At 42.0% G+C, this 26,585-nt stretch overlaps 2 protein-coding genes across 2 annotated transcripts in view; both read left to right on the top strand.

The window, feature by feature from the left end:
• The window catches only part of LOC142197741 (cytochrome P450 3A9-like), a 198,093-nt gene that overhangs the window by 106,525 nt on the left and 64,983 nt on the right, over window positions 1-26,585 (top strand).
• LOC142198501 (protein ripply2.1-like) lies at window positions 9,752-11,667 on the top strand. Its single transcript, XM_075269535.1, has 3 exons — window positions 9,752-9,802; window positions 10,467-10,534; window positions 11,505-11,667. Exons 1-3 carry the CDS (start codon window positions 9,752-9,754, stop codon window positions 11,665-11,667), a joined length of 282 nt encoding a protein of 93 aa, XP_075125636.1.

Genomic DNA, 26,585 nt, shown 5'->3' with positions numbered 1-26,585 from the left:
TCATGTCTAACAGTCAATGATCTCTTAATAAAGTAGCCAAAAGTAAAAATAATACCTTTTATCTATATATAGCACCAACATATTCTACAGCACTTTGCAAATTATAGGATTCAAGTAAAGATAAAATGAGACATTACAGTATTCATCAATTCATGAATTAAATTCAATGAATTAAATCAATTCATACAATGGGGTGGAGGGCCCTGCTTATAAGAGCTTACAATCTATGAGTTAAAGGGGGTGATACAAGAGGTAGGAGAGGAGACATTGGAGGTAGCATTACTTATAAAGGTTATTTTCATTAGACACCAGCTGGTGCCATTTTATGTGCATATGATGCCTGGACATATAAGGGTCCATTCACATTGAGTAACATGCCGCGTGATATGGCATGTATATGCCATGTGATACTTTGCGCAAAATCACGGTCTCAAAATAACGCCGCGTATACGATCCAGACTCCCATTGAAATCAATGGGAGCTTTTACGGTGCGCATAGTATCACACGCCATATACGTGCCACATCACGCGGCACGTTACTCCGTGTGAATGGACCCTAAGATTACATTCCGATAAGGCATCATGTCCTATGAGGTAATGTGAGAGAGTCAACAGTGGAGGGTTAGCTTTAACCCCTTCCCGACATGCGCCGTAATAGTACGGCGCGTGTCGGGTCTGTAACTATGGCGACTGCCCGGGAGCCGGGCGGCCGTCATAGCCGCCGGGTGTCTACTGCTTTAAGCAGTAGACAACCGGCTCTGATGCCTCTGATCGGTTCCCGGACCGATCGGAGGCATTAACCCCTCCGGCGCTGCTGTCAAAGGCGCCGGAGGCGCCATTTTCCCGGCGGCGCATGGGCGCCGCCATTTTGGCAGGGATCGCCGGCTCCTGGAGCATGCTCCAGGGCCAACCCCCCGTTGCCATGACAGCCGGGAGCCTTGTTAAAGGCTCCCAGCCGGTCTGCAAATTCTCTCTTTTGCAGGCTGGTGTATACAGCCTGCAAAAGAGATGATGATTTTTTGCAATGCATTAGCATTGTAATGCATTGCATTAGTGATCAGACCCCCTGGGGTTCAACACCCCTAGGGGGTCTAATAAATGCAAAAAAAAAATAAAAAAAAAAAGGAAAAAAAAATATAAAAAAATATAAAAAGTATTAAAAGTTCAAATCACCCCCCTTTCCCTAGAACAAATATAAAAGTAGTTAAAAACTGTGAAACATATACATGTTAGGTATCCCCGCGTCCGAAATCGCCCGCTCTACAAATCTATACAAATATTTTTCCTGTTCGGTAAACGCCGTAGCAGGAAAAATAGTCAAAAGTGCCAAACCGCCATTTTTTCACTGTTTTAATTCTGATAAAAATTTGAATAAAAAGTGATCAAAGCAATAACATTTCCCGAAAATGGTAGAACTAAAAAGTACACCCGGCCCCGCAAAAAAAGACGCCCTATATATCCCCGTACACGCACGTATAAAAAAGTTACGGCCGTCAGAATATGGCGACTTTTAGAAAAAAAAATTTTTAACACCGTTTTGGAATTTTTTTTAGGGGTCAAAATGTAAATAAAACCATATAAATTTGGTATCCCTGGAACCGTATCGAAACACAGAATATAGGGGACATGTCATTTTGGCTGCACAGTGAACGCCGTAAAACCAAAGCCCGTAAGAAAGTCGCAGAAATGCATTTTTTCTTCAAATCCACCCCATTCTGAATTTTTTTCCTGCTTCCCAGTACATTATATAGAATAATTAATGGTGGCATCATGAAGAAAAAATTGTCCCGCAAAAATTAAGACCTCATATGACTCTGGGAGCGGAGAAATAAAAAAGTTATGGGGTTTAGAAGGAGGGGAGTCAAAAACGAAAAACGAAAATCAAAAAATGTCATCGGCGGGAAGGGGTTAAGGATTCTAACTGTGGAAGGATTTAGATTAGGAGAAGTGATATGCCTATCTGAAGAGATGTGTCTTTAGGCTGTGCTTGAAGCTGTAGAAGCTCTGAGTTATTCTAGGTTCCCCCTCATTTTTGGGGACTCTGTCCCCCATTCCATTTAAAATAGGAGGAGAAAAACTCCAGCAAGTAGTATAAAATCAGTGGAAACCCGGCGGACCCTAGTCTATAACTGCTTTTTAAGTGGATAGGGTTGCCTATCCGGAAACCCAAACAATAGTGTGAACCTAGCGTTCAAGGTTCTGATAATAGAGGATGTTGGTCTTAGTACATTGACTGAATATCGAGCACGAGTTGGGAGGTAGACAGAGATGAGGGAGGAAATGTAGAGATTGCATCATTATGGAGAGCCTTGTGGATGAGGGTGATAAGTTTATATTATATTCTGTAATGAATAGGCAGCCAATGCAGTGACTGGCACAGGCCAGAAACATCTATTTAGTGGTATATGATATATGAGCCACATTTAGAATAGTTTGTAGAGGGGAAAGTTTAGTAAAGTAGTCAAGAGTGAATCAGGGAGGCTATAGGGGTCTATAATGGTTACATGTTAAGGGAAAGGGCGGATTCTGAAATGCTTTTAAGGTGGAGATTGTAATGAGCATGTGACTGATTGGATATGGGGGTAAAGGAAAGGCTTAAAGAGGACCTTTCATCAGATCGGGCACAGGCAGTTCTGTATACTGCTGGAAAGCTGACAGTGCGCTGAATTCAGCACACTGTCGGCTTTCCCGATCTGTGCCCAGTGTAAAGCGTTATCGGTCCCGGGACCGTAGGGCTTTACAGTCAGAAGGGCGTTTCTGACACTTAGCCAGGGACGCCCTTCTGCCCAGCAGCGCCTATCGCGCTGTACTGTGGAGCGGGGAGTAACTCCCCCCTCCCTCTCCTGATAACACTCGTCTATGGACGAGCTGTGTGAGCAGAGGGTGGGGGCGTTCCTCTCCGCTCCACAGTACAGCGCAATTGGCGCTGCTGGGCAGAAGGGCGTCCCTGGCTAAGTGTCAGAAACGCCCTTCTGACTGTAAAGCCCTACGGTACCGGGACCGATAGCGCTTTACACTGGGCACAGATCGGGTAAGCCGACAGTGCGCTGAATTCAGCGCACTGTCAGCTTTCCAGGAGTATATAGCACTGCATGTGCCCGATCTGATGAAAGGTCCTCTTTAAGTCAAACATAACCCCAAAGCAGCTGGCATGCTGCCTCAGAGTTATAGTGGTTGTCAGTAGATGGTGGAAACAGAAAACTGAAAATCTGAAACAGAAAATGTGGTCTGGGTAAGGGGATGGTCTTTTTAAAAAGGATGTTCTTTTTCTTCAAAAGGCCATTTCTTTTCAAAGACATGGCCTTTTGAAGAAGTTTCATTGTACTGGAAAACTAAAGCTGTCTATACACATGAAAAAAGTAATAACTGGATTGTGACGGATCAGTCGTCTATGGGATTAATAAATTGAACAATCCTAATATCAACATGCCAGGCTAAACTGGTCACCAAGGGAATCTGACTTCCTGACCCTTCATCAAAGTGGTGAATTAGTGAAATGTTCAAACCTGGATGATGATATTTTTGTCAGACATAAATCTGCTGTCATCACAAGCAATGTCTTAATTTTTTTAAACATTGGTTAGTGGTATATGGGAAGCTTAAGACACCTCGACTGTCTTAAGCAATAAAGTTATATTTCACTTTAAGGTTTATAACAAATATACACGCTATCTGAAAGTACTATTCTTGGTTAAGTAGTATTATGGCTTACAACAGTTATAAAGAAATATCTAGTAGTGAGTGCAATACGCCTAAAGAGAATTCACAGATAGCGGGTCTGTTTCATATGATCTTGTCACTGTAAGAATTTGGGAAACGTCAGGAAAGTGTTAATTACATCACAGCAGTTCTAAGAGATTCAATAGACATCTCATCAAAGGGGTCTTTCTGTAGGAATTCTGAAAAAGTTACCTTCAGAAATTTGATACCGGGACTATCATGTTCTCAGACTGTCTGCCATCCATGTGGATTGTCTGCTCATTCCACATCACAGAAAAAGCCAATAAAAAGGTTATGGTAGTGCAGTGCGGTAATACTGGACTTCAGGTATAAAAACTACCTCTTGCTGTGCAGATTATGCATAAACTATTTCCTATATAGGCATTCCTATATTTCCTTTCAGTCTCAATTCTTGATTTTTAATCCTGAAACTGGCAGTTGGAAATAAGCTGGACCACCCGCAAAAAAAGGCATTCATTCTGGAGGGTTATTGGTTTGTAGCAGTCTGTAGGACATCTTACATGGAGGAACTGGTCTACTCCACTAAAGTTACAGTGCCTTCAACCTCTAGAAAATGTGCACAGTCAGAAACTGATATTGTTAAGGTACGTAGAAAATCGTTCAGTTTTACAGGCAGAAAACTACTTTGAACCATCCCATAGTGCTGTAGATGCTGTTAGTAGAATAAAACACTAAACATGCCTCATGTGGCATTCAACTTGACTCCCTGGACAGTGGGAGCAATGGTGTAAAGTAGCTGTGGCATTATAGACTCCCTTTAAAGTGTACTACACAATAGTCCAGAATCTCATGCTCTATGAAATAAGACTAAGTTGTCGGAAACATTAGTGACCATTTACATCTGTTCACTCATCCAAAAGATATGGCAGAAAGGAAAGATTAGTTTAGTAAATATGCCACCGAAGATACATGAGTTGGTATCTGAGTGTCATCCATGGTTTTGACTGTCCTATTGCACAATTTTTTCCTTTTTGGTCATAAGTTCTCCTTCCACCCCAGGGTGTTGGCTATGGGGAGTCCATGTGTGCCAACCTATTCCAACCTCTTCCTGGGCTGGTGGGAGAGTGAGATTGTATTTCGGGACAGCATGGACCTTAGCCATAACAACATGGCTGAAGTACATCGATGATGTCCTGTTACTGTGCAATGGAACAACTCAAGAGTTTTCTGAGTTTGTGCAGAACCTGAATAACAATACGGTCAGCCTTTACTTCACTTCTGAAATATAGGAACAGACCATTACCTTTTTGGACCTCAATATCACTAAGTCTATATCAGGGAGATTACATACTACAGTGCACAGAAAGCCCACTGCCACAAACAATCTGTTAAAGTTGGACAGCTGGCACCAGGAGCCCCCGAGGAAAGGTAAACCCAAGCGACAATACCTTCATATGCAAAGAAACTGTTCAAACATCAGTGATTTGGGGCCACATGGTGGCTCAGTGATTAGCACTGCAGCCTTGCAGCGCTGGGTCCTGGTTTTCAAATCCCACCAAGGGCAAAAAACCATCTACAAGGAGTTTGTATGTTCTCCACGTGTTTGCATGGATTTCCATCCCATATTCAAAAAAAAACATACTGATGGGGAAAAAATGTACATTGTGAGCTCTATGTGGGGCTCACAATCTACAAAAAAAAAAAAAAAAAAAATCAGTGATTTCAAAAGAGCTTCCTCTGAATTATGCTCTTGGTTCTAAAATGGAGGAAATTCAAGGCAAATTCTACAGTTGACATATCAATATGCTGTAGCAACAAACAGAAAATAGCTGCTGAACCCAAGATTGAAAGAAGAAGATACACAAATATGTTGAATAATAGCAACTTACGATGGTCAACATCAACAGGTGAAAAACATCCTGCAAAAATATCCTGAAGTCAGACCCTGACTTTGGTTATCTTGTAGGCTTTACGACCAACATCAAAGGCACATTTAGATGCGGTATGTGCCTGGCTTGTCAAAATATCAAAGGTCAATGTAGTCTCCAATATATCGGTAAAACGATTAGGCAAGTCAGGAGACATATTAGAGACCATATTAACAATATTCTACAGTGAGAAGTTACACCAGTAGCAAGACATATGTGGGGTAAGCATGATGGAGAGACCAAATCCCTCAAATTTCAGGGCATTGAAACAATCAAGCCCTTACAAAAAGGAGGAAACCTGGACCAGAAGGTCCTTCAATGTGAAGCCAGGGGGATTTCCACCATGTGCACAATGAGTCCATGGGGACTGAATAAATCATTATCATATACATACTTTATAGAATGAGAGTGGCTATCTCTGATATGATTCTATAACATCATAATTTAGATGTGATACTGTAACAACCAGCTCTTTCTCCAGAGATCCAGGACACATAGTCTGGCTAGTTTTGGAATCCACTAATGCCGTGATGGCAAACTTATAGCACGCTTGGCAGAGAGGGCACGCAGAGCCTTCTCTGCTGGCACACACGCCGTTGTCCAGAACGCTCACTAACTGTTTTATAGCAGACATGGTATTAGTACAGGCTGTAATAACATTGCACAGTCACTATAAAACATATCCTGTGCAATGTAAATAGTGAATATTAATTGTTCAAAAGTACCAAATGCAGCGACCTTTACCTTTTTAGTACAAAGTTGTTTGTATTATTGAAAGCTCTGTAAAGCCCCATTCACACAACTGTAATTTGTGGATCCATAACTGTCCACAATTGTGGATCTGCACAGTATTAAGGTTAAATTGCTATGTAGGCACTTCATGATAATTTAGTGGGTTTTGGGTTGCAGTTTGGGCAATGGGTCTCTAAAAGGTTCGCCATCACTGCACTAATGTGACACTTTAACGGAGTTTGATTAGCAATACATCTTTGATGTCATAGTATAGACACTTAGGTAAAATAACCAATCCCTCAAAAAATTTGCTTTTTAAGGCATTTATCAATGCAGAAACTATTAGGCTTGTGTCGCAAATGTAAAGAATGTTTTGATCAACTTCACACAAGTTTGGGCAGCTCAACTCTATATATGATATTAAGGAAATGGAATGCAGGACAAATCCATCATACTATAGCCCCCCAAGTTATTAGTGGTCCTTTGTGCCACTTAAGGTAAAGTACCATATCTGTGTTTCCATCAAGGAAATACTGCCCCATTAGTTGCCTTCTAAGATAATCGTGCCCTTTTCCTGTACCCCACAAACTAAGGGCCTGTTCCCACGATGTAACGTGGCGCTCATTCTGACACGTAAACACGTGTCAGAGTCAGCACTTCAAAACAGAATCCCATTGACTTCAATGAGTTCCGTTTAACGTGTGTAACACATTGAAATCAATGGGTTAAAAAGCCTCCCATTGATTTCAATGTGTTGCGCACGTAAGACGCAACCCATTGAAGTCAATTGGATTCTGTTTTCAAACGCTGCTTCTGACACGTGTTTACGTGTCAGAATCAGCGCTGCGTTACATCGTGGGAACGGGCCCTAATGGTGGACACTTTGTGCTCAAGGTTATAGTTATAGTGCTCATTTTCCCCCCAACAGGTAATAATCATGTCTCTGTTGTGCCCAGATAGATAATAGTGTCCTTCCTGTGCTTTCACACATCTTTACAGCCCTCTAATCACACTAGACTACCTATTAAATCCTACAAGTATCTTCTTGTCTACATAGGCACACAGCTGAGCAACATCATGTGCATCTTCAGTTTTCCTTGTCTCTTTCTCTGTGATATCACTGGAAGTAGATTCAATAGTGCAGGCAGCATAAGTGTCTCAAAGGGGCCTGTGGACCTTAGGACCCACTAAGCAGGGGCGTAACTACCGCCATAGCAGCGGAGGTAGCTGCCACAGGGCGCGGGACATTAGGGGCCCGGTGACAGCCGCTACCGCTGCTATCATTATACTTGGGGGTCTTTGCAGACCCCCGAGTATAATGATCGGCGGACCGGGAGAGGTAAGGGAACGTAACAAACACAGTTACTTACCTCTCCACGATCCTGCCAGGCCTCCTTCCTTCTTGTCTAACGTCTCTGACGTCACATGAACCCGGCCTGCTTCCCGGGTCTCGTAACGTCCGACGTCATAGAACAAGGACGGCAGCGGAGAAGACAGCGTTAGGAGCCGGGGACAGGTAAGAAACAGTAATTTTTTATGTTTTTATTCCTCCGGGTCTCCGGTTATTATACTCTGGGGTCTGAAAAGACCCCAGAGTATAATAATTGTTTATGGGTGTCCACTATGGGCTATAATGTGTGCAGGGGCCACTATGGGGGATAATACTGTGTGCAGGGGCCTCTAATGGACATAATACCGTGTGTAGGGCTTACTAAGGGACATAATAGAGTGCGGAGGAGGTCGAGGGTCGGTCGAGGTCTTCGGTGTCGGTTGGGGGGGGGGCCATGTCAAAAGTTCGCCACGGGGCCCTGCCATTCCTAGTTACGCCACTGCCACTAAGTCACTAGGGTGACCACTGAAAATCCTATATCTATAGTACATCACAAGGTGTATGTTTTCAAATGTATACAGCTGTAAGCCCCTTTTTATCATTATCTATAACCAGTTGTCATGGCAGCCAGGAGCCTTCGGTCAGGTTTATAATAAAGCCTGCTTTATTCTGAGGCCCCAGAGAAACGCAGCTTTTTTTCTTGCAGATTTTGCTGCAGTTTTAGAGCCAAAGCCAGGAGTGGATTGAGCAGAAGGTAGAAGTATAAGAACTTACTATACATTTCCCATTCCTTTTATAGCCATTCTTGGCTTTGGCTCAAAAACTGCAGCAACATTTGCAACAAAAAAGCTATGTTTCTGCAATGTGGGACCTCAGCTTTAGTCTGGGGGCGCCACGTGGTGTAAACACTGTGATCAGTCTACGGTAGAAAAAAAGGTGGTGTTTTACAGTGACTGCAAAGTGGATGGGATTGGCTAGAATTGCGGAAAAAAACAAGCAGCGAATACGCTGCGATTTCCAAAACCGTTGCATGTCAATTATATCTATAGGAATAGCAGGGGAATCCCTCTAGGTATGATTGAAGCAGAAAGTCAGAAACCTCTATGGACTTTCTGTGAAAAGCACTTTGGGAGAAACCAGGATGTGTTGTCGCCTCAGTTTTTCTGACAGTGCCTTTTTGCTGCGGCCTGCTACATGGCAGGCTTTAATAGAATCCTTGCAGTAAACATATAAAAATTGTCTAAATATAAAACTACACTAAAAAAAAAAATTTCTGTACTAATAAAATATAAAAATATTTTTTCCATACTGTGAATGCCCAACGGGAAAATTGTCCAAATCACGAAAAATAAGGTAAAAGTCATAAAAATGGGTCATGATTTCCCCAATATGATATCAATAATGAAAAAACGAAAACAGAAAAAATAGCTGTAGCAGGAAGGGTTATTTTAAAAATAGGAATGTTCCTTGTGAATAACCTTGTGTGTGATATATATATATATATATATATATATATATATATATATAATAGTAAATATTAAAATAAGAAATAAATACAATTATGAATATATATATATATATATATATATATATATATATATATATATATATATTATAGTTATCAATTTCTTAGTGTCCATATCTGTGTCACGATACAACATCACCATAGAGCTGCAGACAGATACTTTGTATATAATGTACTGTACTAGTAAAGGCCTGGCTATATGGCATGTTATGGGCTTAGCAGGGGGCAGCTCTCTCCGCACCATATGCCCCAGCACGTGTCCTGCGTTCCATGGTGTGCACATTCACACCCGGCCATGTGTAGAGGCTCCGCTGTGCCTGTGGGGAGGGGTCTGCTGCAGATAGGCGTCAGGATATAATGACAGGAGCTGCGATCACTGCTACACAGAGTGACCAGAGCAAGCAATGGAGTCACAGCAGTCAGCAGAGCAGAGAGTGCCCCCGGCAGACAGCACAAGGTCAGGCACACTGCACCTATACCTGGCAATCTGGGGCAGGGGGCTTGTCACTACTACATGCTAAAACCACTTGTGTGTCATGTTCTAGGTGTGGGACAATGTGGAGACCATGGAATCACCCATCTGTGGCTGCATACAACATGCAGCAGGTAAATCATCTGCTCCTGGCTGGATTACAACATGGATTTTTTTTTATATTTCTAACTTTCATGATGATATTTACTAGGATGTGGGAGCGTCAGTCCTATTGTGTGACATATTGCCCCCTATGCATTGGGGTCAATAGATTGGAGTATTGGCTACAGAAGCATTTGGAAGCTTAGGGTTGTGAGGGATGGAGGTGATGCCTCTGCTCTCCTGCTCCTTCACAGGTTCCTTTGCAGCCAGTTATTTAAAGAATCTTGTGGTGTATTTTTAGATCATAGTCACACTCTGCAGATTTGTTACAGACGCTTCTGCAGTGGAAAATCAGTATATATCTTTGTGTATGTGTGTGTATGTATATATAAGGTTGAACTAGATAGCCATGGAAAGCCAACAAATCTGCCTATGAATTAACACTTTGTGTTAATTGACTGGATTGTTAATTGATTGTTGTGTGATAATGGCTGTCTGGTACCTGTAAAGCCGCAATGCCATATCAGCAAGCAGTTTGTTTTGAAAACCTACAGTAGTAACATACTTGCCTGCTTGTTATTCTGCTGTATCACTGTCATGATGACACTATTGTTATATTCTTTTTAAGATGGAGCACATTTGTTTCCTGTGTAATATAACTAATCTAACATTATCCGCCTCCCTTCTTGTCGACAGCCATCACATTTATTTCAGGAGTCTAAGAGTGACAAAATGAAGCTGCCAGCCTTTCAGCACCCTGTGAAGTAAGTACTGTACATGTGTGATCCATGCATTCATTTTTTACCTTTTGTCAATAGGAGCTTGGTTATTAGGATGCTTACTGATGAATTATCTATCTATCTATCTATCTATCTATCTATCTATCTATCTATCACTATATCATCAGTGTTACTCTTTATGGCTTTGTCTGTCCATCTATTTGTCATTTTGTCTATTCCTCATTATATCTGTCACCTATTATATCTGTCTATTGCTCTATTATTTGTCTAGTACTCTATCTATCATCTATCACTTCGTCAGCCTGTCTATCTACACATCCATCCATCCATCCATCCATCCATCCATCCATCACTCTATTACCTATCTCTCTATTGGTCTGGTACTCATATCTATCTATATCCATCTATTTACCAAATCTGTTAAAGAAAAATGGATTTGTTTTCAGGATCATTATGAGATAAGTTTGTAAATCCATGTAAATATGAATAGTAAGGAGGGAGTGGACAGCAATACAGAACTTAATGTATCTAAAGTTTATACCTACTCACGTGAGGTTCACACCTACGTTCGGTTTTGCATTCAGGAAGTCTGCTTGGAGACCCCCCAAATGGAAACCAAATCTGCTTAAAAAAGAAGTTACCTTAGGAAACCCGCAGACCCCTTTGACTATCATGGGGGTCCACCTAGTTTACGCCCGAAAAGGGCGAAAAATGCGGAGAGAAAAGTGCTGCTTGTCTCCGCATATTTCATGTGGAGAGGGGAATAGAATCTCCGAACGGAGAGCCAACGCTGGTGTGAACCCAGCCTTGATTCTTCTTATTGATGTGTCGGTATCTTAATTTAGTATATGCTACATAAAGCCTCCCTGCAGTTACCAGGGCACAAGTGTCTCTATCAGAGTCTGGCATTTCACCCTATTTATACGTGATTGGAAGCATTGCGTATCTAAAAACAGAAGTATGGTTTTATAAATGGCTGATTTTATTGTTATAGGCTCTTCTGGCCAAAGTCAAAGTGTTATGACTTCTTATATCAGGAAGCTGAAGAATTGCTCAGAAACTTTCCAGTTCAGGCCACCATTTCTTTCTATCAGGAATCAGACAGCAGTGCTTCTGAGGATGAGGAGTCCCAAGACGATACAGAGCCACATACCTAATGGACCATAGTGCTTGTTGACTGCCCTAATACTGGACAGACATAGTCTTGTCACATTCAAGATGATCAAGGCGGTATATACTAAGAACTGCTGGGTTACAAAGTCTGCATGTTTCTACTTTCAATGGATCATCCCAAGCATTAAACATCAGTTATCCGACTTTCAATATCCTCTTTCATAAAATGGTCAGTTTTATTGACCACAAGGAACATGTCCCCTTAAGTATTAAGTCTATTTTTTAATATACACATTTGTAAAATACTGTACTACTGACAATACTTGAATTGATTCTGCTGTTTGGTCAGTGTTCCTCATTTATAAGGTTGACTTACTGCGTACTGACTTACTGGTGAAAGGACTTCATTTCCAAGAATAAAAAGTATAGGTTTGCCTAATATGTCCTATAAATGTAATATATCACTGAAAAAATTTGCCTTTGCTCCCATTTTCACTATCCTTCCCTGTGACAGTGTCTATAAATTGATATGATGTTCTATAACAGAGAACTTGTTTAGGACATGTGCATCTACTGAGTGCCCCCTTATCCTTCCCTATGGCTTGTGCCTTTTTAGCCTAAGTGAAGTGTTGAGAGTGCTAATCAGATGTGTGGATTTCTAAAACTGCGCCGGTTTTGATAATCGCAGCGTGTCCGCGCTGCAGTTTCAAATGCAAAGTGGGCATGGGAGTCGTATGAATCCCATCCACTGTGCAGACACTGTATACTGCCGTGATTGAAACGCCGCCGGCAAATTGCGGCATTTCCAGCCCATGGGGCCCTGACCTAAACCTACTTAGCTATTAAGAACTATCAATCCAAGAGCTTGCTCAGGACGGCATCATTTACAGTGAAGGCTCACAGTGGGCCGGTCAATAAAGGCGCAGACATCCACCTAGAGACAGACATTCTGTGTCTTAGTGCTTTATATATTTACATCTATGCAAAGAGACTTAAGTTCTTCAAATGTTTTACTCATCGGTTCCACTCCAAGCACTTTCTACCATGAATATAAATGTTTGTATTTATTTTTATATATATTTTTACTGTAAGTTTCAAGTTGTTATTTATCATACAATAAAACTTTTCTAAATCTTTTACACAGAGCTTCAGAGTATTATGTTTCCATTGCTCGTCTATAGATGTGTATTGTGCCTAGCATATATACAGTGTCTAAAGGAACAGGGAGCTGCATTGTTATGAAAACTGAAGCTTTGAGTGGGGTCTCCTTTACCTAAAATAATAGGAAATTGCTCTATGAGCAACTCCCTAATACAGTTATTATTAGATTATTTCCATTTACAAGCAATTGAAATAAATAGACTGTAGTGCTATGGGATATTCAAATTGTTCATAATGTAATTCCCTGATATAATAGTAAGGATGGGTTCACGTCTATGCTGCGGGATTCCATTTCCCATTCCACTCTAAAAATGCAGAGAGAAAACTGGGCGGACCCATTATAGTCTGTAGGGTCTGGGAGTTTCTGCAGGTAACTGCTTTTTTAAATGGGCTCTATCATGGGAAAAGTCCTTTTTATCTAATCACATCCTTGCATAGTCTTTAGAAAGGCTATTCCACACCTATCTTTAGTATGTAAATTGTGTCAGTAGTGTTTGAATAAGTCTGTTTTTATTTATATGCTAATTTGGTGTGAATAAAAACGGACTTATTCAAACACTACTGAGGCAATTTACATACAAAAGGTACGTGTGGAATAGCCTTTCTAAAGGCTATGCAAGGATGTAATTACCGGTAGTTAAAAAAGACTTTTTCCAATGATAGAGCCCCTTTAAGTGGATTAGATTTTCCGTTTGTGGGGTCCCCAAGCCGGACCCCACAAATGGAAACCTGAACGCAGGTGTGAACCTAGCCTTCGGTGGTTATTTAAGTGGAACTTCATCTAAAAGACCTGCCAGAAGATACATTTAAGTTAGTCTGCAATAAATTGTAGAAAACATTTTTAAATAACTATACTTGTTTATCAGAACCTAAAGAGGATAAGCCTGAGGCTCCTGTTTACGGTCATGCCATGACATTTCTTGATTGGTCTCAAGAAAGCACATTATTCAATCATTAGCCCAATATTCAATCATTGAATATTTGTTAGGGGCAGCTATATATACAGTGTAGCAGCACCTATGGACTACTTATTCTATACTCTGTTCTGATATCCCTTATCTGATAGCCTGGGAGTAGAGAAATATTGTGTGGTTGTTTGAGCCCCTGCTTTTAACCCCTTCAAGAAAGAGCCTAACAGTACCTTCATGACCAGGCCTCATTTTTCAAAACCAAAATGTGCCACTTTATATGGAAAAAACTTTAAGACGCTTTAACTTACACAAGTGATTTTGAGATTGGTTTATGAGTGACATATTGTGCATCATGTTAGTGGTAAACATTGATCAATATTTTTGTACTTAATGTGAGAAGGTGACAGGCAGAGTGCTGGAGTCCAGATATATCAGCCCCAGGTTTCTGACATATGCATGATCCAGGGCGGATCTGGAGTAGGCCTCAGCCCAGGTGTAGATCCTTGGCTCAATACTGGGCCAGAAAAGACTGCAGCTCTTGCATTGCAGAGCAGTTCCATGAGGTGATTGGATGTATATGGTTCTGTCCTGTAACCCTGAGTCCGGTGAGACCATATTGCACCTCTTTGTGTGGCTGGAAGTAAGCCACATCTATAGTTAGTTTATCAGACGAGCAGGTATTTATTTTGTTTTTGCCTGACGTTAAGACTGTATTTTGTTTTGTGTATTTTGTGCCCGAGATCAAGGTTTATTTATTTTCCTGTTTGTTTTTTTCTAAATAAACCAGTTTGGTGCACATTTTGTGTCTCTGTCTTGATGGTTTAGGCCCACACCACTGCTTCTACCGAGCTAACTTCCCCACATTATTTATTTAAAAAAAAAAAAAAAAAAGGGAAATGTGATGGAAATTTTGTAATTTTTTTTTTTTTTTTAATAGATAGTTATATCACCTAAATACACTAACAAATATTATCTGCCATATATCTGCTTTATATTGCCATCATCCCTGGATTAACCTTGAATCATCCTTTAATTTATTTTGGACATTATAAAATTTACAAGTGTAACAGCAATTTTCCAGATTTATAAGAACATTTCTCAAACTAATTTAGTAGGGACCAGAATTATAAAGGCCTATATATTATAAACCCCACATAAATCATCCCATTTTCAAAACCACACCCCTCAAATAATTCAGAACAGCATTTGGGGAGTTTTTTAGCCCTTTAATTATTTCAAGGAAATAAAAACAATATGGAGGTGAAAGTGTTAGAGGTAATTAACCCCTTACCGCTACAGACATTTTCAATTTTGTTTTTTACTCCCCTCTTTCCAAAAGCCATAACTTTTTTTTTTTGTTTTCACAGAGGCATATGAGCTCATAATTTTTGCAGTACCAATTGAGGTATGCATTATTACCATTTTATATTCCATATGATGTACCGGAAAGCTGAAAAAATTCTGAATAAAGTGGAATTACAGAAGAACTGCATTTGTGTGACTTTATGGGCTTCATTTTTACAGAGTTCACTGTGCAGCCAAAATGACACGTCACTTGTATTCTATGGATCAACATAATTACAAGGAAACAGAGTTTAAGTTTTATATATATATATATATATATATATATATATATATATATATATATATATATATTTAAGGCTAAGGCCCCATGGGACATTTCGCAACTCTAAAGTGCTGTGGGAAAAGCTGCGGCTGGAACACATTCGGTTCTTCCCGCAGCGCTTTGAACAGAAAGTTCACAGAGTTTTCCTCCGCAGATTTTCTGTTACCATTATATCTATGGGAAAGCCAGCGGCATTTCCCTAGATATAACTGAACCGGTTTTGGAAATTGCAGCATGTCCACGCTGCGATTTTAAATGCAAAGTGGGCAATCCCACTCTGCCGAGGGCAAATTGCTGAGTTTCCGATCCGTGGGGTCCCGGCCTAATACTTTAAAAATGATCCTAAACTTTAAAAAAATTTATTCTTGGAGTTGCTATATTCTGAAACCCGTAACTTTTTTGCTGTTTACAGGACAGATGTACTTTTTATTTATACCATTTTGGGGAATGTCTGTTGTTTTCATCGCCTTTCATTCAGATTTTTATACTGAAAAAATTATTCAGCTCTTTTGATTTTTTTTTTCCGGCTATGGAAAAATATTTTATAAGCTTGTAACTCGGGCACTTTCAGATGCAGGGATGCATAATTTGGGGGTGATTTTATTTTTGTTTGCTTCTTAGATATTTATTTTTTTTTTTTTTAAAAAAAACATTTTTATCTGTTTTATTAGCTCCTTTAAGGAATTGAACCTGTATTGCAATCTATGGGAAATTCACTACATGTGAATCTATATATGGTGAGATGAGGAAGAGTGGAGATGCTCTCTATATTAATATGGATAACTAATTTAAATTTATTATGCCTTCTGTGCTATTGTCAGTCATCCAAGACATAAAAATTCATAATTATTTGCACAAATCAATGCTTTGCACAAAAAAAAGGGACTTTTTTTTTTTTTTTACTTGTGTGCCGCCTATGTCACTTCCCGAAAAGGGGCAACTAAAAGGTGGGGGCAATCAGTTGCACCATATTTATCATCATTTACACTAGAAATCTGGTGTAGTAATGCCTGAGGCCGCCTGAGGCCATAGCCTCTGGTCGCCTCATGAAAGATGCACGCCTCTTCACTTGCAACTAATATGGTGTCTGTTCTTTCATAAAAAAAGATGACTTTTTCATATATGATTTAATGCTATGGACAACTTTACAACTTGCACTACCCTATTTTTTTTTAACGAATTTATAATCTGTTTTGGGTTGGTGGCCAATCCAGCATATTTCAGTGAAATAGGATCTAATCCCAATATGGATGTTATCTTCAATATTACACTCTACCACTGATTTGTCAATACTTATTTCTATTTTGTCCTCATAATCTTCCACTGACAAAAGCAGTAATCCTATCAGTGCTGCAGCAAAAGGAGCAAAAGGGGCAGATGAAGCCTTGTGTCCCACTACACGTGTCTTAGTTATATGAGGTGTGCTTATTTGCACCTCCCCATGTGTACACACAGTCCACAGTGCTGCCAGTTTTCACACCTACGGCCTTGTAATGGGGAGGATTTTGGCGGGACATAGTGCAGACCATCAAAAGGCTCACCTCTGAATGACATGTGCGAAGTACTGTATATGAGCAAGAGCTGAAATTGAATATGGGCCTTTATTTTATATATAATATTATACACAGTGATGCAAAAGCAGCAACCTGTAGTTATCCCATTTCCATCACAGGCATTTTTCAATTTTCTTTTTTGAATCCCAAAAGCACTAACTTTTTTATTTTTTAAATCAGAGGGTTGGGTTGGGGGGTGATTTATGCATGTTGGAATATGCAAAAGCAGAATCTGTTGTGACAGTACCGCAAAACTTTCAGGATAGATTTGCTAAATGTATTCCACATAGAAACTGCGCTTCACTTTAGGTGAAGCAATTCAAAACTTTTGGGCGTTCACATCAGAGGAAAAGCTTGGGCTGTCCAAAGACTTAGAAAGAGGCAGTGAGGATGTGAGTTGTGTACGATCATACAAAAACTAGAAAATAATTTGAAAAAAGTATCACGTGCCTATTATTAAACCAAACAAAACGGGTTGAGTGAGATATTCCTAACCAAAAGGCCGTATAAAATATAAAATTCTTTATTAATTCAGTTAAAAAGAATTCTATATGTATAAATAAAATGTAGCAAAAAATAATCATGAGTGTAAGGGAGCGTTCACACTACCGTCATTGTCACACAGGTAGTGTCCGCTCCTAGTGTCCGTTCAAAATCTCGCACAGACATTAGCAGCAGACACTAGCTGTGTCCGTGACACTTTTCATTCATTTAAATGGACAACAGGTGCGTTCTTTTGCACTCCGTGCCTGCCCTTAACTGTCAGTTTGTAAAGATGTCCGACTTTTCAAGCGGACAGAAAAACCTGACATGTAGGTTTTTGCAAAAGAACGCACCTGATCGCCATTTAAATGAATGAAAATTGTCACGGACACAGCTAGTGTCTGCTGCTAATGTCCGTGCGAGATTTTGAACGGACACTAGGAGCGGACACAATACCGGTACTGTGAACTCCCCCATAGAGGGCACAGGTCAGTTGGGAGTGTAGCAATTTGAGTGAGTGGCATCACAATTACACACCCCACACAACTACAGAACTCCCCAAGGATATACACTGAACCAAAATTCAAAAGGAGCCCTACAACATGAAGGGTATACCAAGTAGGAGTGAAACTAAAAGGACTACCCTAGTGTAGTCTGAACACGGGCTAGCATATAGAAAACTCCTAGGAGCGGGCTAACTACCATTCAGAAGGCTATTATTAAAGCTATACATGAGTCCCCCTTTGACAACAATAACAAAGGATTAAGTCCCGCCCTTCCTATTTCCGGTCGAAGATCTCTTTCCGGTTTTGAGAGTTTGCCATGTCTAGCAGGGGTATAGGCATACTGTTTCGTGGTTACGACGAGCCTGCTGCAGAACCTCATTTGCTAAATGCTATACAGTATATATATTTATTTGCCGAATGCTATATATATGTATAGCATTCGGCAAATGAACACTGATTCTGCAGCAGGCACGTCCTTGCCACGGGCAGGCAAGAGTTTTTCTCATTGGAATGAATAGTCCGATGTTAGACTCCGCCTCCTCAGACGAGCCTCTGGCAGAACCAGCGTTGATTGGCCAAATCACTGGCAACTGGCCAATCAACGCTGGTCTATTCATTTCAATGAGAAAAAGTCAACTGGTAACAGCATACTTACCTGCTCGTAGCAAGGACGAGCCTGCTACACAATCAGCCTTCATTTGCCGAATGCTATACACTGTATAGCATTCAGAAAATGAGGTTCTGCAGCAGGCTCGTCGTAACCCGAGGACCATACCCTGAAGTACATACCCAGCCCTGGTTAATTCACTAAGGAACAGGAAGTCTTCTTGCCGCCCTTCCATTGCGCATGTGCCAACCGGAAGTTCGCAGGGGGACTCATGTATACTAGTATAGCTGGCACGTTTCAAAAGCTGGCCATTAGTCTTGCTAACAATCTCATCCGAGGCGCTATTAGGCAAAAAGATCTGACCATTCAAAGAATTTATTTAAAAAACAAACAAAAACACACTGGTGCATGCTACAGCTCCCCCTTTCGGCAATGATACATGGCCGTGTATCAGTGCCGAGGGGAGAGCGGGATGGTCTGCACTAGCATGTTTTTTTTAACTAATTCTTTGAGTGGTCAGATCTTTTTCTCCTCAACCCTCCATATAATCTGAAAAACCTGAGACAATGCATTTTGCTTGCACGTGTTTGGACAGAATTTTGCACCATTCATTTTTGAATCATCCTGTATTACTGTCCACTCTGAATGGCATGTCTAATACAGTTCTGAGTATATGAACAGTAGCCAGGACTATTAAGTAAAACCTCCCAAGCTTGCTGTAAAGGACAAAATATTAGTATGAAAAGAGGGACAGATGGGCTGTAACCTGAAGTCAAACAGCTATTTCTTGTGGAAAAGAAGCCGATTGTAGTGCTCCACAAGCTACAACGGGATTATTAGTTTGTAGTTAGTTAGCCCAAACAAACAGATTTCTTCTGGCCATATCTGCAGTTCCTGGTAATCCTGCAGACTTTGCCCAAGAGGTGGGGTCTTCCCCATGTAACGCTGCTCAATCTGAAGTTCTGTGCACAGGACTTTATCACTCATTTTACACAATAGCAAACAAGGTACAATAAAGTTTACACCTTGTTTCAAATTTACCATGAATGGGGGTGAATGCAAATGAAGGGTGCCGCATCTACATCTTTCATTGTATTGGTTTCAGTCCATCATGCTAATCTTATGATGGACCACAATAGTGAATTAAAAAAACATAAGGACTGTCTAGCATAACTTACTTAGCTTTAGGCTTCATGCATACAACAGTGAATAATTAGAATAGAATTTTTTTTTTTAACATACTGTAGGGATCAGCTCACACAATAGGGGTCAGCAATGAGTTCACACTGTTAGTGGCTTTCAAACTCCATGGGTGCTTTATTCAGATGCTTCAGCACAATACAGTATGCAAACTAAACAAAACCTAAGCCTATCTGGATCTAACTAAACGGCAGGTTGCCTCACTAACCTAGTGCAGGCCTAATACCTGGCACCAGACGTAGTAGAAAACTGACCTTAACTACCACAGGGGTGCTCTCTCCCTTAGACTGTACACCTGTCAGCCCTCCTCTTACCAGGCTTCCTTCCTCAGTAATGACTATCAGGAAGCCTCACCTGAGAACACCTGGGATTAGAGAAAACCCGTAGTGGACTAAGAGTGTGGATTGAAAGACTCCCACTGCCAACTTGTCCTACAGTCCAGAAAATCCAGTCCATGTCACTAAAGCAGCATTTATCCTTCTGGATTTCCGCTATCCTGCCTGAGGAAACAGGTGAGATATACACCCCGTCCATGATTTTACCATAAACTTTACCACAATACCTTGCATGATTTTAGAGCAGTGGGTGCCAATTAGAGATTATAAGAGCTAAACTTTGATCTACCACTGCTTGAAGATTGTATATACACCATCTATATATATATATATATATATATATATATATATATATATATATACATATATAACTTAATATCTGTAGTAGTCCACTCTATACAAATCCACAATTCTCATCCCCTCTCTACCCACAGGAGCAGAATACTGCGTACGTTACATCTCGCTAGAGTCCCCCCCCCTTCGCCCCTGTCATGAGATTGGGGCCCCTAAATTTAGGCCCAAAAAATATAATGGGGAAATGTGAAAGTCAAAGCGCTGAGGGGAAAACAACAGTTTGTGACTGACAGAGAAGAATTATAGCGACAGCGCCAAAGAGTCGCTACTAAAGGGGCTGCACCACCACACACAACACACAAAAATTTCACATACATCATATAAACATCACGCAGACAGCACACATACACCAACCCACAAGCACAAACTACAGACCACTCTAGACACACACAACACAAACACCACCCCATAAATACCACACACATGCATGGACCACACACGCATGCAAACACACTTAGGGTGCATTCACACTGAGTAAACGCTAGCTTATTCTGAACGTAAAACACGTTCAGAATAAGCGGCGTCTAAAGCAGCTCCATTCATCTCTATGGGAGCCGGCATACGAGCGCTCCCCATAGAAATGAATGGGCTGCTTCTTTCACTCCGAGCAGTCCCATTGAAGTGAATGGGGAGTGCCGGCGTGTACGCTCCGGCATGAGCAGAGCTTGCCGTATACGCCGGCACTCCCCATTCACTTCAATGGGACTGCTCGGAGTGAAAGAAGCAGCCCATTCATTTCTATGGGGAGCGCTCGTATGCCGGCTCCCATAGAGATGAATGGAGCTGCTTTAGACGCCGCTTATTCTGAACGTGTTTTACGTTCAGAATAAGCTAGCGTTTACTCAGTGTGAATGCACCCTTAGGTGAGGTGGATACACACTGCACATACGGGCGAACAGAGCACATGCATACTCACACACATGGACACTTGCACACAGAAACACATCGATCACATGCACACATACAGGCATACATATACACGGACCACACATGTGCATGTACAAACATGGATCACATGTGTGCACACACACAAATACGCACGTGTCAGATAATTTTTTTTTTTTTTTAAATGTAGATTGCAAGCCCCACATAGAGCTCACAATGTACATTTTTCCCTATCAGTATGTCTTTTTTGGAATATGGGATGGAAATCCATGCAAACACGGGGAGAACATGCAAACTCCTTGCAGATGGTTTTTTGCCCTTGGCGGGATTTGAACACCAGGACCCAGCGCTGCAAGGCTGCAGTGCTAACCACTGAGCCACCATGTGGCCCCACGTGTCAGATAATACTCATTTTCTTCCAGAAAATGATTACAAGCACAAACTCTTTGGTATTAATATCTTCATTTATTTTGCTTGCAATGAAAAAACACAAAAGAGAATGAAAAAAAAAAGTCAAATCAATTATCATTTTACACAAAACTCCAAAAATGGGCCGGACAAAAGTATTGGCACCCTCACCCCAATACTTGGTAGCACAACCTTTAGACAAAATAACTGCGAACAACCGCTTCCGGTAACCAGCAATGAGTTTCTTACAATGCTCTGCTGGAATTTTAGACCATTCTTCTTTGGCAAACTGCTCCAGGTCCCTGAGATTTGAAGGGTGCCTTCTCCAAACTGCCATTTTGAGATCTCTCCACAGGTGTTCTATGAGATTCAGGTCTGGACTCATTGCTGGCCACTTTAGAAGTCTCCAGTGCTTTCTCTCAAACCATTTTCTAGTGCTTTTTGAAGTGTGTTTTGGGTCATTGTCCTGCTGGAAGACCCATGACCTCTGAGGGAGACCCAGCTTTCTCACACATTATGCAGCAAAATTTGTTGGTAGTCTTCAGACTTCATAATGCCATGCACACGGTCAAGCAGTCCAGTGCCAGAGGCACCAAAGCAACCCCAAAATATCAGGAAACCTCCGCCATGTTTGACTGTAGGGACCGTGTTCTTTTCTTTGAAGGCCTCTTTTTTTTTTCCTGTAAACTCTATGTTGATGCCTTTTCCCAAAAAGCTCTACTTTTGTCTCATCTGACCAGAGAACATTCTTCCAAAACGTTTTTGGCTTTCTCAAGTAAGTTTTGGCAAACTCCAGCCTGACTTTTTTATGTCTCTGGGTAAGAAGTGGGGTCTTCCTGGGTATCCTACCATACAGTCCCTTTTCATTCAGATGCCGACGGATAATACGGGTTGACACTGTTGTACCCTCAGACTGCAGGGAAGCTTGAATTTGTTTGGATGTTAGTCGAGGTTCTTTATCCACCATCTGCACAATTTTGCATTGAAATCTCTCGTCAATTTTTCTTCGTCCACATCTAGGGAGGTTAGCCACAGTGCCATGGGCTTTAAACTTCTTGATGACACTGCGCATTGTAGACACAGGAACATTCAGGTCTTTGGAGATGGACTTGTAGCCTTGAGATTGCTCATGCTTCCTCACAATTTTGCTTCTCAAGTCCTCAGACAGTTCTTCGGTCTTCTTTCTTTTCTCCATGCTCAATGTGGTACAAACAAGGACACAGGACAGAGGTTGAGTCAACTTTAATCCATTTTAACTGGCTGCAAGTGTGATTTAGTTATTGCCACCACCTGTTAGGTACCTCAGGTAAGTAACAGGTGCTGTTAATTACACAAATTAGAGAAGCATCACATGATTTTTCAAACAGTGCCAATACTTTGTCCACCCCCTTTTTTATGTTTGCTGTGGAATTATATCCAATTTGACTTTTTGACAATTCTTTTTGTGGTTTTCCATTAAAGACAAATTAAATGAAGATAATAATACCAAAGAATTTGTGATTGCAATCATTTTCTGGAAGAAAATGAGTATTATCTGACAGAATTGCAGGGGTGCCAATACGTTTTGTTAGGAGTATTTTGGTTCATTGCTTTCTATTTTTCTTACCTGGGGAGTTTTTGGCTGCGCGGTGTCTGGGGTGGCATCCTGGCGCTGCGGGGTTGTCCTGTCGTGGGTATTGGTGCACACCTTCTGACTTGCACGCGCGCACTATTGGTAGGCAGCTTTATTTCCTGGTTGATTAGTCTGTCCTCCCATTTGCACCTGGGAGGAGTGGTCTCTACTCTGTATTTAAACCCATGCCTCCCATGGTTCTGTGTTGAGTGTCGCTTTTACAGCGCTAGGCCTTAGCAGGAGGAGTAGGTGGTTATCTCGGATAGAGGAAGTTCCGTGGTTGGTTTTTGGGAGGTTTGGGTGAACAAGTTGGTTTGTGTGTTTTCCCTTCTGTGTTCACCAATCCTACCTCTGTGCGTTATTGACTGTGTGAGTGAATTGCCTTATCCTTTGATTTCTACTCAGTTTCCCTGTGTTTGTTTCCTAGTGTAAGGTTCCTTCCCATATTGGTTTGGGGGAATCCTTTCCCACATTTTTCCTGTGTGCTGCTTGTGTTGTTAGTCAGCGCACACCCTTGTCAGTCCCTGTCAGTAGCAGCTTCACTTGTTCGTTAGGGGTGACCCCTTTAGTCTCCAGTCCCTAGAGTTCTTATAGGGCATTCCTTCTCCCACTTCCCTCTAGGCCTACGGTATCAGTGAGAGAGGAGCTTTCGGGGTCAGGCTTAGCCTGAGAACAGCCGACCCACACCCGTGAGGCAGGGACCGGGATAGCTAGTGGGAGTAGTGCAGGGCGAGATTTCCTACTGCTATTCCTTAGCCCCATTGCAGCTACCTGGACTGACATAACAGTACACTCAGCCGTAAAAAAAAAAAAAAAAAAAAAAAAAAGGAAAGGTTCGTTTGCATTATGACGGACCTGAAACAGTTGTACCAGGCGGTGCAGCAGATCTCCACTGAGATGGAGGGGATCAAGCTACGAATGGATGCCATCCAAGCTTCTGACGTATCTCAGTTACAGCAGTTGGCTCAACACACAGCCTCTCAGGTGGAGGGCATACAGAGGCAGGTGAGTAGCGCCCCTGTGGGTCGGCCTCTGGAGCCAAAAGTCAGCTTACCTGAACCCTTCTGAGGTAAGAGGTCAGATTTTTTCTGATTTCAAAAGGACTGTCTTTTGTATTTCCGGCTACGGCCGTTTTCCTCCGGTTCTGAGGTACAGAGAGTTGGGATTATTATTACTTTATTGAGAGATGATCCCCTCATCTGGGCACATTCGTTACCAGCCGACTCAGCTTGCTTACTAACTGTAGAGGCGTTTTTCTCCACAATGGGGTTACTGTATGACGACCCAGACAGGGTACGCACGGCTGAGTATAACCTACGACGTTTGGTGCAAGGGGATCACGCTATAGAGAAATATTGCACAGAGTTTCGTAGGTGGGCAGCAGAAGTACACTGGAATGACCCTGCTCTACTTAGTCAGTTTGAGACAGGACTCTCAGACCAGGTTAAAGACCATCTAGTTTCTCACCCTGTTCCGGGAGATCTAGATGAGGCCATGCAGCTGGCAATTAGAGTTGGACGGCGCCTCCGGGAGCGTGGAGACAAGAGTCCTGGGGGGGGTTAACCCTCCTCAATTCTCTGTTTTTAGAGAGGACCCGGGGGACCAACCCATGCAGATTGGGGCCACTGTGCGAAGTGCTAGACTCAAGAGTGAAGGGTCCCGCACAGTACGCTGTTTTGTGTGTGGAGGGATGGGACATTTAGCAAGGGTATGCCCCTCCAGAGAATGGTTCGCCAAGGAGAGTAATAACCCCAGGTCTATTGAGGGTAAAGGGAGAAAACCTACTAAGGAGGGAGGTGTGTATGTTTCCTGTACTCAGACTGCCGGGTTGACCCTTGATGGATGGGTAAATGGGCAGAAGTGCCGGATTTTGGTTGATTGTGGTTCGGCAGTCAACCTTATTGACTCAGAGGCATTTATTAAAGAAATTGTAAGGTTGCATGGTCTTCCTGAGGAGATCGTTTCGGACAGGGGTCCGCAATTTGTGGCTAAATTCTGGCGGGCTTTTTGCAGCAGGCTGGGAGTTACACTGTCGTTTTCCTCTGGGTTTCACCCGGAGTCTAACGGGCAAACAGAGAGGAAGAATCAGGATGTGGAACAGTTTTTGAGGTGTTTTGTTCGAGAGAACCAGAATAATTGGGCTGACTTTCTCCCCCTGGCAGAATTTTCCCTAAACAACCATGATTCCAACGCCACAGGCACCACACCTTTTTTTTGCTCCGGTGGTAGACATCCTGTTTTCAGAGTATTTTCTTCCATTTCTTCCCCAGTTCCAGAGGAGGAGCTATTTTCTAAAAAGCTGCAGGGGGTATGGTCCCGTATCCGAGAGAATCTGGTGCGGGCGTTGCACCAGGCTAAGGTCCAGGCGGATAGGAAGAGAGGAGAGTTGCAGTTCTTCCCTGGTGAGATGGTTTGGTTGTCCACCAAGAATATCAGGTTGAAGGTTCCTAGCAAGAAGCTGGGTCCCAGGTTTGTGGGTCCTTTTAAGATCATCAAGATGGTAAATGAAGTGGCGGCACAGCTGCAACTACCTAAAAGGTGGAAGATAAACCGGGTGTTCCATGTCTCCTTGTTAAAGAAGGCCAAGAAGGGAACGTCTCCAGTTAAGGTTCCACCAGTTTCTGAGTCCGGGGAGTATGAGATATCCCGAGTTCTGGATAGCAAATATGTTCGGGGGAAGCTACGGTATCTGGTGGCATGGAAGGGATACGGTCCTGAGGATAATTCTTGGGTTCTGGAGTCGGATATGTCAGCCCCCAGACTCGTGGAGAAATTCCACAAGGAGTTCCCGAAGAAGGATGCTCCTAGAGAATCCGGAGTCTTCTCCTTGAGGGGAGGATCCTGTTAGGAGTATTTTGGTTCATTGCTTTCTATTTTTCTTACCTGGGGAGTTTTTGGCTGCGCGGTGTCTGGGGTGGCATCCTGGCGCTGCGGGGTTGTCCTGTCGTAGGTATTGGTGCACACCTTCTGACTTGCACGCGCGCACTGTTGGTAGGCAGCTTTATTTCCTGGTTGATTAGTCTGTCCTCCCATTTGCACCTGGGAGGAGTGGTCTCTACTCTGTATTTAAACCCATGCCTCCCATGGTTCTGTGCTGAGTGTCGCTTTTACAGCGCTAGGCCTTAGCAGGAGGAGTAGGTGGTTATCTCGGATAGAGGAAGTTCCGTGGTTGGTTTTTGGGAGGTTTGGGTGAACAAGTTGGTTTGTGTGTTTTCCCTTCTGTGTTCACCAATCCTACCTCTGTGCGTTATTGACTGTGTGAGTGAATTGCCTTATCCTTTGATTTCTACTCAGTTTCCCTGTGTTTGTTTCCTAGTGTA

This window comes from Leptodactylus fuscus, chromosome 3 (assembly GCF_031893055.1).
Source record: "Leptodactylus fuscus isolate aLepFus1 chromosome 3, aLepFus1.hap2, whole genome shotgun sequence".
Taxonomy (NCBI): Eukaryota; Metazoa; Chordata; class Amphibia; order Anura; family Leptodactylidae; genus Leptodactylus; species Leptodactylus fuscus.
This window is presented reverse-complemented; position numbering and strand designations above follow the sequence as displayed.